Source organism: Zalophus californianus, chromosome 11 (genome assembly GCF_009762305.2).
Source record: "Zalophus californianus isolate mZalCal1 chromosome 11, mZalCal1.pri.v2, whole genome shotgun sequence".
NCBI classification, from domain to species: domain Eukaryota; kingdom Metazoa; phylum Chordata; class Mammalia; order Carnivora; family Otariidae; genus Zalophus; species Zalophus californianus.
The window spans coordinates 57895832-57908572 of NC_045605.1; the positions used below are offsets into that span (position 1 = coordinate 57895832).

A 12741-nucleotide genomic window follows, 5' to 3' on the forward strand; every position below is an offset into this window, starting at 1 on the left:
GAGTATGGATATAAGTAAGATGTCAGAACTAGAGTTCAGAATAACGATTATAAAGATAGTAGTTGGGCTTGTAAAAAGCATATTAGACCCTAGAGAATCCCTTTCTGGAGAAATAAAAGAACTAAAATCTAATCAAGTTGAAATAAAAAAGGGTATTAATGAGATGTAATAAAAAATGGAGGATCTAACTGCTAGGATAAATGAGGCAGAAAAGAGAATCAGTGATGTAGAAGACAAAATGATGGAGAATAAAGAAGTTGAGAAAAAGAGAGATAAACAATTACTGATCAGGGCACCTGGGTGGCTCAGTTGTTAAGCGTCTGCCTTTTGCTCAGGTCATGATCCCAGGGTCCTGGGATCGAGCCCTGCATCGGGCCCCCTACTCCGCAGGAAGCCTGCTTCTCCCTCCCCCACTCCCCCTGCTTGTGTTCCCTCTCTCACTGTGTCTCTCTCTGTCAAATAAATAAATAAAAATCTTAAAAAAAAACAAAACAATTACTGAATCATGAGAAGAGATTTCGAGAGATAAGTGATACCATAAAGCAAAACAGTATTAGAATAATTGGGAATCCCAGAAGAGGAAAGAGAGAGAGACAGGGGCAGAAGGTATATTGAATCATATTATAGCAGAGGACTTCCCCTAAATGTGGGAAGGAAAAAGGCATTCAAGTCCAGGAGGCACAGAGAACCCGTCCCTCAAAATAAGTAAAAATAAGTCAACACCCTGACTTATGATAGTGAAACTTGCAAACCTAAGAGACAAAGAGAAAATCTTGAAAGCTGCTCGGGGACAAAAGGTCTGTAACCGACAAGGGTAGAAACATTAGACTGGCAGCAGACCTAACCACAGAGCCCTGGCAGACCAGAAAGGATTGGCATGATATATTCAGGGTGCTAAATGAGAAAAATATGCAGCCAAGAATACTTTATCCAGCTAGGATGTCATTCAAAATAGAAGGAATGATAAAAAACTTCCAGGACAAACAGAAAATAAAAGAATTTGTGATCATTAATCCACCCTTATAAGAAATATTAGAAGGAATCCTTTAAGCGAAGAGAGAGCTCAAAAGTAACATAGACCAGAAAGGAACAGAGACAACATACAAAAACAGTGACTTCACAGACACTTTACAATGGCACTAAATTCATTTCAATAGTTACTCTGAATATAAATGGGCTAAATGCCCCAATCAAAAGACACAAGGTATCAGATTGGTAAAAAAGCAAGATCCATCGATATGCTATCTGCAAGAGACTCATTTTAGACCCCAAAACACCTCCAGATTGAAAGTGAGGAGGTGGGGGGACGCCTGGGTGGCTCTGTCGTTAAGTGTCTGCCTTCGGTTCAGGTCATGATCCCAGGGTCCTGGGATCGAGTCACGCGTCGGGGCCCCCGCTGAGCAGGGAGTCTGCTTCTCCTTCTGCCTCTGCCTGCCGCTCTGCCTACTTGTGCTCTATCTCTCTGTCAAATAAATAAAATCTTTAAAAAACAAAAAAAACACAACTGTTCAAAACCTCTGGGATGCAGCAAAGGTGGTCCTAAGAGGGAAGTATATAGCAATACAAGCCTTTCTCAAGAAACAAGAAAGGTCTCGAATATACAACCTAACCTTACACCTAAAGGAGCTGGAGAAAAAACAGCAAGTAAAACCTAAACCCAGCAGGAGAAGAGAATCAATAAAGATCAGAGCAGAAATCAATGAAATAGAAACCAAAAGAACAGCAGAACAGATCAAGGAAACTAGGAACTGAGTCTTTGAAAGAATTAATAAGATTGATAAACCCCTGGCCAGACTTAATCAAAAAGAAAAGAGAAAGGACCCAAATAAATAAAATCATGAGTGAAAGAGGAGAGATCACAATGAACACTGAAGAAATACAATTATAAGACCACAGAATGAGCAAATATATGCCAACAAATTAGGCAATCTGGAAGAAATGGATGCATTCTTAGAGACATAAAGTACCAAAACTGAAAGAGGAAGAAATAGAAAACCTGAACAGACCCATAACCAGCAAGGAAATTGATGCAGTCATCAAAAATCTCTCCACAAACAAAAGTCTAGGGCCAGATGGCTTCCCAGGGGAATTCTATCAAACATTTAAAGAAGAATTAATACCTATTCTTCTGAAGCTGTTTCAAAGAATAGAAATGGAAGGAAAACTTCCAACCTCTTTCTATGAGGCCAGCATTACCTTGATCCCAAAACTAGACAAAGACCCCACCAAAAAAGGAGAATTACAGACCAATATCCCTGATGAACATGGATGCAAAAATTCTCACCACAATACTAACCAATAGGATTCAACAGTACATTAAAAGGATTATTCACCACGACCAAGTGGGATTTATTCCTGTGCTGCAAAGTGGTTCAACATCTGCAAATCAATCAACGTGATACACTACATTAATAAAAGAAAGGACAAGAACCATATGATCCTCTCAACAGATGCAGAAAAAGCACTGGACAAGGTACAGCATCCTTTCTTGACTAAAACTCTTCACACTGTAGGGATAGAGGGAACATGTCTCAATATCATAAAAACCATCTATGAAAAACCCACAGCAAATATCATTCTCAATGGGGAAAAACTGAGAGCTTTTCCCCTAAAGTCAGGAATGTGGCAGGGATGTCCACTCTTAACAACGCTGCTCAACATAGTACTAGAAGTCTTAACCTCAGCAATCAGACAATAACAACAAAAAAAATAAGGCATCCTAATTGGCAAATAAGTCAAACTTTCACTCTTTGCAGATGACATGATACTCTATGTGGAAAACCCAAAAGACTCCACCCCCAAATTGCTAGAACTCATACAGGAATTCAGCAAAGTGGCAGGATATAAAATCAATGCACAGAAATCAGTTGCATTTCTATACATGAACAATGAGACAGAAGAAAATTAAGGAGTCAATCCTATTTACAACTGCACCAAAAACCATAACACACCTAGAATAAACCTAACCAAAGAGGCAAAGGATCTGTACTCAGAAAACTATTGAACTCATGAAGGAAATTGAGGAAGAAACAAAGAAATGGAAAAACATTCCATGCTCATGGATTAGAAGAAAAATACTGTTAAAATGTCTATGCTACCTAGAAGAACCTACACATTCAATGCAAACCCTATCAAAATACCAACAACATTTTCACAGAGCTGTAACAAATAATCATAAAATTTGTATGGAACCAGAAAAGACCCCAAAAAGCCAAAGGAATGTTGAAAAAGAAAATCAAAGCTGGTAGCATTACAATTCCAGAATTCGACCTCTCATGAAGTCTGAAGATGATTACAAAGCTGTAATCATCAAGACAGTATGATACTGGCACAAAAACAGTCACATAGATTAATGAAACAGAATAGAGAGCCCAGAAATGGATCCTCAAATCTGTGGTCAACGAATCTTCAACAAAGCAGGAAAGAATATCCAATGGAAAAAAGACAGTCTCTTCAACAAATGGTGTTGGAAAAATTGGACAGCCACATGCAGAAGAACGAAACTGGACCATTTCCTTACACCACACACAAAAATAGACTCCAAATGGTTGAAAGACCTAAATGTGAGACAGGAGTCCATCAAAATCCTAAAGGAGAACACAGGCAGCACCCTGTTCGACCTCAGCCGCAGCAACATCTTCCTAGAAACCTCGCCAAAGGCAAGGGAAGTGAGGGCAAAAATGAACTATTGGGACTTCATCAAGATAAAAGCTTTTGCACAGCAAAGGAAACAGTCGACAAAACCAAAAGACAACCAACAGAATGGCAGAAGATATTTGAAAATGTCTTATTAAAGGGATAGTATCTAAAATCTGTAAAGAACTTATCAAACTCAACACCCAAAGAACAAATAATCCAGTCGAGAAATAGGCAGAAGACATGAACAGACATTTCTCCAAAGAAGACATCCAAATGGCCAACACACACATGAAAAAAATGCTCGATATCACATGGCATCAGGGAAATACAAATCAAAGTCACAATGAGGTACCACTTCATGCTGGTCAGAGTAGCTAAATCTAACAAGTCAGGAAATGACAGATGCTGGTAAGGATGTGGAGAAAGGGGAACTCTTACACGGTTGGTGGTAATGCAAGCTGGTACAGCCACTCTGGAAAATAGCATGAAGATTCCTCAAAAAGTTGAAAACAGAGCTACCTTACGACTAGCAATTGCACTACTAGGTATTTATGCAAAGGATACAAAAATGCTGATTCGAAGGAGCATATGTACCCCGATGTTTATAGCAGCAATGTCCACAATAGCCAAACCATGGAAAAAGTCCAGATGTCCATCGACAGATGAATGGGTAAAGAAGATGTGGTATATATATATATATATATACACAGTGGAATATTACTCAGCCATCAAAAAATGAAATCTTGCCACTTGCAATGATGTGGATGGAACTAGAGGGTATTATGATAAGCTAAATACATCAGAGAAAGATAATTATCATATGATCTCACTCGTATGTGGAATTTAAGAAGCAAAACATAGGATTATAGGGGAAGCAAGGAAAAAAATAAAACAAGATGAAATCAGAGAGGGAGACAAACCATAAGAGACTCTTAATCATAGGAAACAAACTGAGGGTTGCTAGAGGGGAGGAGGGCAGGGGGATGGGGTAACTGGGTGATGGACATTAAGGAGGGCACGTGATGTAATGAGCACTGGATATTATATAAGACTGATGAATCACTGAACTCTACCTCTGAAACTAATAATACATTATATGTTAATTAACTGAATTTAAGTTTTAAAAAATTTAAAAAGAAAGTATATACATTATTAAAATGTTTTAAAGTCAAAAAAGGGGAAGTTTCATCTTGACTTTCTTGTAATTAACTATTAATCAAAAGGCACAATTCATAACTTGATTTCTTTAAAGCAAGGCAAATCTTTATTCACATTTATAAAGCAATTAAGAGCAAAATTCACGTAGGATTTTTATAAAAAATCTTTTCTGTAACAGTTTGCATTTATCTTGCCCACACATACTATTATAGCAGTTTTTTTTTAATTTATTTATTTTAGAGAGAGCTTTAGTGGGGGGAGGGGCAGAGGGAGAGAGAGAATCTCAAACAGACTCCCTGCTGAGTCAGAAGCCCGACGCGGGGCTCGATCCCAAGACCCTGAGATTATGACGTGAGCTGAAATCATGAACTGGACACTCAACTGACTGAGCCACCCAGGCACCTCTATTATAGCAGTTTTTTAAAAAACCTCTTCTTTATCAAGTCTTTCCAAAGCAATCAATTTAGTTTTCAAAGACATAATCACTCTGTCTTTTCATACTCATATTACATTGGTTTACCGTATTTAATTAACAAAATTTCAAAAACAATATAACTGATAATGTAACTTATCCTTATTAAGCATTCAACCTAACCAGCAGTGTCGCAGTATGCAGATCTCAGAGGAGAGCTTATAAGCTGTGAATGTGCTGTGAGCTTCAGTCAGTACGGTTTACACAGGAAAGGCAGAGCAATAGTTAACTGAATAAATTAGTTAAGTGGAAGTCAGAACATACCAAAAGCCTTATAACTTGCATCCCCTGTGACTCAGCAACTCTATTTTATAAATGTATTCTAATTTCTTCCTATCTTTGTGAATAAAGGGTTAGCCAAATCACCAAAGTATAAAATCAAGAAATCAAAAATATCTGAAAGTCCAGTAACACCAGATTGGAAAAATGAATTATAGTAAATCATACAGTAGGAATACCGTGCAGCTCTTAAAAGAATATGCAGGAAAAAAAAGAATATGCAGAAAGATGACATATAATATGTACATAATATATCATTAAGGAATAAAAAGCAAGTTATAAAACAACATGTACTATAAAAACCTATTTTGGTAAAATATTTAAAGAAAAAAGACAGGGTGGGGTGCCTGAGTGGCTCAGTTGGTTAGCCGTCTGCCTTCAACTCAGGTCATGATCCCAGGGTCCTGGGATCAAGTCCCACATCCAGCTCCCTGCCCAGCGGGGACTCTGCTTCTCCCTCTCCCTCTGCCCTTCCCCCTGCTCGTGCGCGCGCTCTCTCTCTCTCACCCTCTAATAAATAAATAAAATCTTTTCAAATAAAAGAAAGAAAAAAAGAAAAAAGACGAGGAGAATCAAGTGAAATAATACAAAAAGCTTAACATGGTGCAGACACATTGTAGGCAATCAATAAATGTTAGATATTACTACTGTAATTATTATTAATACAGCGTTTGTAACAAAAGTTCACAATAGTTACTTAAGGTTGTAGAATGTGAGTGATTTTTCACCTTTTTATATTTCCTAAATTTTTATCACTAAATCTATGTTTTATAATAAGGATAAAAAATAGCCATTTTGTAAAATGTACTACACAATAAAATGGAAGGCTTTAATATAATCAGTTTATCCACATATTTCTCATTTATGCTTCCAAAAAGATCATGGTAGTAGAAAGGGCATTATCACAGAGACCTCTGAAAATTATTCCTCAATATGCTGTACTTGGAATTGTGAGAAAATGTCCCTGTCCTGTAGGCAATGAGACAAATATGAGCAATGGCAAATTAGATAAACATAGCTACTATCATTATCCAAAAGCCACAAAGCAGCTCTGCTAAAACATAAATAAGTAAACTTCAGACAATTCCATTCTCTAAGACTACCAGTGAGTGGATTTGTATACATATTCTATGTGGACCCAGATACCAGTTTTGCCAAACATATCACACTTCAGCTGTGGTACCTTAACAATACACAGTAAATGAAAGACACATTAATTATGAACGTTTATAGCACTCAAGCAGATAAAATGAAAAATTAACATGCTATTATATTCTCTCATTTTATCAAAATACTTACACTCTTTGAATGAATTCTGGAAAAAGTAGTGTATGGGGCCAAAAACTTTGAGGATGCATTTTCCTTCGGACAAGAAATATGAATGCTTTTCTAAACAGAGAGGGAAAGATGAAACTCATCAGTAAAATTACTCCAGTGGAATGAAAGGCTCTTAAAGAAAACACCAGGATGATAGGAAATTCTCATTTTTCAAATGTACCCTCTCTAATCCTCCTTTGCCAGCTCACACTACCACTCCCCTGTAGATTAGCAGCCCTTTTACTGCAAAGGGCTGCAATGTAATTTGGTATTGCTTTGCTGCCCTTATCTTTTTATATTGAAGTAAACTCCCATAGAAGGTAAACCAACAGTAAGATACAAATGACAAATATGAAAGCATTAATTTAAAAAAAAAATTTTTTATAGATTTTATTTATTTATTTGAGAGAGAGAATGAGATAGAGAGAGAGCACGAGAGGGAAGAGGGTCCGAGGGAGAAGCAGACTCCCCGCTGAGCAGGGAGCCCGATGCGGGACTCGATCCCGGGACTCCAGGATCATGACCTGAGCCGAAGGCAGTCGCTCAACCAACTGAGCCACCCAGGCGCCCGAAAGCATTAATTTTTAAAAGAAAATCTAATACCAGTACTCTCAGTTAGCAGTGGGGCAAGGAACAGGATTAACAGGAGGAAACAGCACCAGACTCCAAGTCTAGCACCTAAAAGACTAGTCTAAAAGCTAACTTACTGCCTACAGGAACTTTTAGGAAAAAATGTTAGACTACTGACATCTATAGTTACCAGAGAAAACTGGTAAATTATGGTACACTTATACAATCTGTAGGCCCTGATCAGGCTTGCGGTGCCCATTCCTACCTAGGACTTAAACTGACCATCCATGTTCATAGACTGCTCAGAGCCCCACAGCTGTATTAATTCCCCACATGTTTTGCTAGTCATTATAACATATCTTTCAACTATTGTAGCAAGAAACACTGGTGACATAGTTGAATGGTGACATTCAAATTATATCTAGAAAAAGATGTTAGGTTCAGGTGACATGACTTGCATAAGGCAGCCTTTGTAACCATTTAAGATTAAGTATGTTGGTGTTTCAAGGTAGCATGTATAGAGGCATAAAAGGCTTAGTAAACCCTTCAGGGATTCTTGCAATATGATAGTCCTTTAATCTAACTGGCTGAATACCAACACCACCACCTAAGGGTGCATCTCCTATAGGGAGCTGAGGAGCTACGCTCACCAAATGGCCCCTAACCTGTTATCCCTTCTGCGGCAGTACTTCAAAGTTTCTGGAAATTCTGCTGATCAATGAAAATGTCTTTAAAAGTCAAGATCTTCTACACCTTTTTCTAAGACTAATATACATACAGCAAACACAGGTCCTCACATTTCTTTAGAAAGAACAATTTCAAAGTAATAACATTCTCATCACTAAAAATCAAAATGCTCTTATTACAAGTCTTCTACTCCTTTAAAAAGACAATTAGAGTATCTGTCTATATAAACAGCACTTTCTTAGCCAGCATATCCATATGTGGCTGCCTGCAGACTTTTCATTAAATGAGTTTTCACTTCAAACCCCATGAGAAAGCCCCATACAGCTGCAAGAGAGTTGACCTGGATTTGGAATTGCCTCCAGTACCTGAAACTAAAGGTGTCAGCTAAACTCTCCTGGCTTAAATATTCCTACCAGCAAGGATTCAGGGAACTCCAAGAACTTAGTGTTCAGGCATCTGTAAGAATTGGGTTTGTTCTCAGAAGACTTCATTTCTTTGAGACTAATTATGTGAAAGATTTCAAGAATTAGTAGTTTTTTCCTGCTTATCAATTGAGCAAATCAACCTTTAATCTATAAACAAACTATGGAGGAAGAGAAATGTTGAACTACCTTCCAATATCAGCAGTAAAGAATCATGCCATTAATGAAAATATTTTAGTGAAAAGTTGCAGGAGATATCAAAACATAAAATTCAGGGTGGGGGTCAGAGGAGGAGCATGGGCATTCCACACTAAGATAAAATTTAAAGTCAAACTTTTTTATCCTCCAGGATTAGGTATTTAAGCATAATCTACTGTTCAACAGAACAATGCAGCAACATCAAATAGCAAAGTGCCTCATGGCAATTAGGAAACAAATAAATGCTCAACCATAAGCACTTACTGTCTGACCCAGCAGGTACAAGGCAGAAATTAGCAACGATGTTGGAAGAGATAAGTACTGTATCAGGGCCTACGTACGAAGGGAAGAAAGGAATTCAGCACTGAGGCTGTAGATGGATACTGGTAAAACACCTGGGGAAAATGTAGGCTTGCAAGGTAGTGTTCATACTTGGAAGTTTATAGGACTGGTTTCAATTCTGGCATACAGTCTAACTAGCTTTGATTATTAGGGTTAATAAACCTCTTTGAGTCTGTTTGCTTATATGCAAAATGAAAATTTAAAATGCCAATCCCACAAGATTATTATGATGAACAACTCACTTTTGTAAGATTTTACAGTTTCATTCATATGCAGTCTCACTTGCTGTTCATCAGTCTATAGGTAGAATATCATCTCCATTTTACAGATGAGGAAACTGAGGCTCAGAGACCTAAGTTCTTTGTCCAAAATCGTATTACTAGTGTCAGAGTTAACTAAAACTTGAACTCAGATCTTCCAACAGTTTCTACTATACCATAGCTGTTTATGAAAAACAAATGCAAAATATATGTAACATATAGCCTATTACCTTGCACAGAAGGCAATAAATGAACATTTAAAGTCTCATGTAAAAAACAAAGTATCATCTATTCTTATCAGTATACCTTAATATTTCACAACTAAAAAAAATTTAATTACACATCTCACCGACCAGAGCATACTGACTGCAGAATGAGTAAGGAAAGTCATGGATTCTGCAATACTTAGTTTGGCTATCTACTCACCTCAAAGACCAATGAGAAAAACTATTAAGTACTATTAATGTAGGTCTTCATCAAGGCCTAGCCAGATACATTATAAAGGCTTTGCTGTCCAGTATGGTAGATACTGGCCACATGAGGTTACTGAGCATTTGAAATACAGCCAGTGCATATGAAGAACTGCATTTTTTATCTTATTTAAAGTTTAATTTAAAAACTGATACTTGCCTCAGTTTTTGGAAAACTTTTTAAGTATATTTGGAACTACTTGGGTATGTGAATCTATATTCTCAATTGCAAATTTATACAACCTAAATACATTTATCAAATATTTTCAATAAAAAATTAAAGTTTGAATTGAGATGTGTGGTAAATGTAAAATATACACGGGATCTCAAAAACTCAGTAAGAAAAAAGGAATGTACAATATCTCACTAATAATTTTTAATATTAATTACAAGTTGAAATATTTTAGATTTATTGGATTAAATAAAATATATTATTAAAATTAATTTCACCCATTTCTTTTTACCTTTTTTATGTGGCTCTTAGAAAATTTTTTTTTTTTTTTTTTTTTTATTTATTTATTTGAGAGAGAGAGAATGAGAGATAGAGAGCATGAGAGGGAAGAGGGTCAGAGGGAGAAGCAGACTCCCTGCTGAGCAGGGAGCCCGATGTGGGACTCGATCCCGGGACTCCAGGATCATGACCTGAGCCGAAGGCAGTCGCTTAACCAACTGAGCCACCCAGGCGCCCAGGCTCTTAGAAAATTTTAAATACATATGGGGCTTACATTATTTATCTATTGGACAGCACTGATATAAGGGAAGAATAAGTATATGCAACTAAAAGTATCTCAAAGTATATGTAACTACAGAAGAAGAAAAGACTCTTGACATCCAAAGGCAGTAAAAATTGTGATTACTATACAAACAAAATAAAGATGACAAAGATATATAAATAATAGTATAAATATTTAAAGCAGATACATGGGTACTACCCCAGTTTTGGACCCAGTGTCATTTAGAAGACATAAAAACCTACCTTGTTTATCTCATTCACAATAAATCCTTCTGAAGCTGTAACTTCTGGGATGCCATCTTGGCCAATTCCTTGACAAGTTAGGCTGCCATACAAAGTGGGTTTCCCTACATAGCACAAAAGAAGCATGTCTCAAGAAAATAATAAGAATTTAACACTGTTCTCCTTGAAGACTCAATTCAGGCACTTGTATAGATGGTAGGAAATTGGTTCATGAAAGAAAAGAAGGTACTTGTATAAAGTAAGGTGAAGTGGAAAAAGCCCTAGCCTGGGTGAACTTAATTTGGGAGGGAATATGCTCAAGAGCTAAAAACTAGGCACAAATATTTAGTTATAGCATTTGTGAGAAAGCTACTAGAGGGGTGCCTGGGTGGCGCAGTTAAGCTCCCAACTCTTGATTTCGGCTCAGGTCATGATCTCAGGGTCATGATCTCAGGGTCGTGAGATGGAGCCCTGAGTCATGCTCCGAACTCAGTGCAGAGTCTGCTTGAGTTTCTCTCCCTCTCCCTCTGCTCCTCCCCCCACTCTCTCTCTCTAAATAAATAAATCTTAAAAAAAAAAAAAGCTACTAAAGTGATCTAAACTCAGTTTTCCTGACTGAAATGAAATTCTTCCAGGATGAAAGATGAAGATCAACATGCATATATGCATTTATCCACAGTATACACATATAATACATAGCAAAGAGTTAAGCTTCAGTAATCTAGAAAATTTGCTTAAGGAGAACACTGCTTTTGCAGTGATGGGGGCTAAATAAGATATCCTACACATGAACTGGTCAAGAACATTTGAAGATTATGAGCATTGTGCAAGGAGTCTGAGCCAAGAGAAAGTATGAAGCTCTCTTCTAAGGGTAGTAAACCCCTATCTCTAAAGGGAAGGTATATCAGTTTGGGCATATGGACATTACCTGGGGGGTGACAACTCAGCCAGGCTTCCCCTTCATCCTTCCTATGAAGAGAGACAAAAGACTAATTAGGCTCATTCAATGCTGAAAAGGATGCCACTGGTGCAAGGGAGAAAGATCATATAATTTTTAGTTTGGACTGTACTTAGGTATGAGCCAGTCTAATATCTCATCCAGGCATAGATTATTATAAGACAAGTTTTATTTATTAAAGAAATATTCATGGATTAAGTGTTTAATGCATAGATGTCTATTGGTTAAATGAATATTCAAATATTTCAAAAATAGGGAGTTCACTATTCATTTATAAGCTACACAGCTTTGAAAAAATCACAAATACTTTATATTTAGATATTTATTGGGATTATTGTAAGCAAAGCCCTGTGCTAGGCACTTTGCAAACAGTATCATTAATCCTCACAATTTAACAAAATGCCTTTTATTATCTCCATGTTAAAGATAAAACTGAAGCTCAGAAAAAAGTGACTTGCCCAAGGTCACCTAGTTATCTGGAAAGCAGGAACTGAAACATGGGACTAGTATACAATGTCTGCATTCTACCAGCTCACACTGACTTTTTACATGTTTTAGAATGCACCTCCCCAATCTTCCAAATCCTTATTTTATCACTCTAACATTTTTAGGGTATAGTGAAAAAGACCTACACTTTTAAGACAGAAAGATTTAGGGGCACCTGTGTGGCTCAGTCAGTTAAGCATCTGCCTTTGGCTAAGGTCATGAACCCGGGATCCTGGGATCGAGCCCTGCATCAGGCTCCCTGCTCAGTGGGGAGCCTGCTTCTCCCTCTCCCCCTGCTCATGCTCTCTCTCTCAAATAAACAAATAAAATCTTAAAAAAAAAAAAAAAGACAAAAGATTTAGGTTGACAGTAACTCTCTATCACTTATTGGCTGCAAAATCTTGGATAAGTTACTTCCTCTGATTCCTCTCCTGCATTCTCTCCTAGGCACCTGGTGGCCCTCAGTAAATGTCAGTGTTCTTCCTTTATTACTTATCACACATTCTGTGTTGTAGTAAGTAATGTGTA

At 37.3% G+C, this 12741-nt stretch overlaps 1 protein-coding gene across 7 annotated transcripts in view; it reads right to left on the minus strand.

Annotated features, from left to right (window-relative positions):
• Positions 1 to 12741, minus strand: part of PAAF1 (proteasomal ATPase associated factor 1) — a 43015-nt gene that overhangs the window by 29225 nt on the left and 1049 nt on the right. For 3 of the 7 annotated variants that reach the window (XR_003517377.1, XM_027578915.2, XM_027578914.2), the window contains exons 2-4: positions 11698 to 11738; positions 10791 to 10894; positions 6848 to 6937 (exon numbers count right to left, since the gene is read on the minus strand). The exons of 1 other annotated variant lie outside the window; for it this stretch is intronic. Coding sequence is in view for 4 of the 6 variants with exons in the window: in XM_027578915.2 (XP_027434716.1) it covers positions 6848 to 6937; positions 10791 to 10894; positions 11698 to 11738 (235 nt within the window). In the remaining 2 variants the exon portion in view is untranslated. Of the gene's footprint in view, positions 1 to 6847; positions 6938 to 10790; positions 10895 to 11697; positions 11739 to 12741 lie in introns of those variants that run through there. 3 more of the 7 variants (XM_027578917.2, XM_027578918.2, XM_027578920.2) reach the window with 3 other exon arrangements.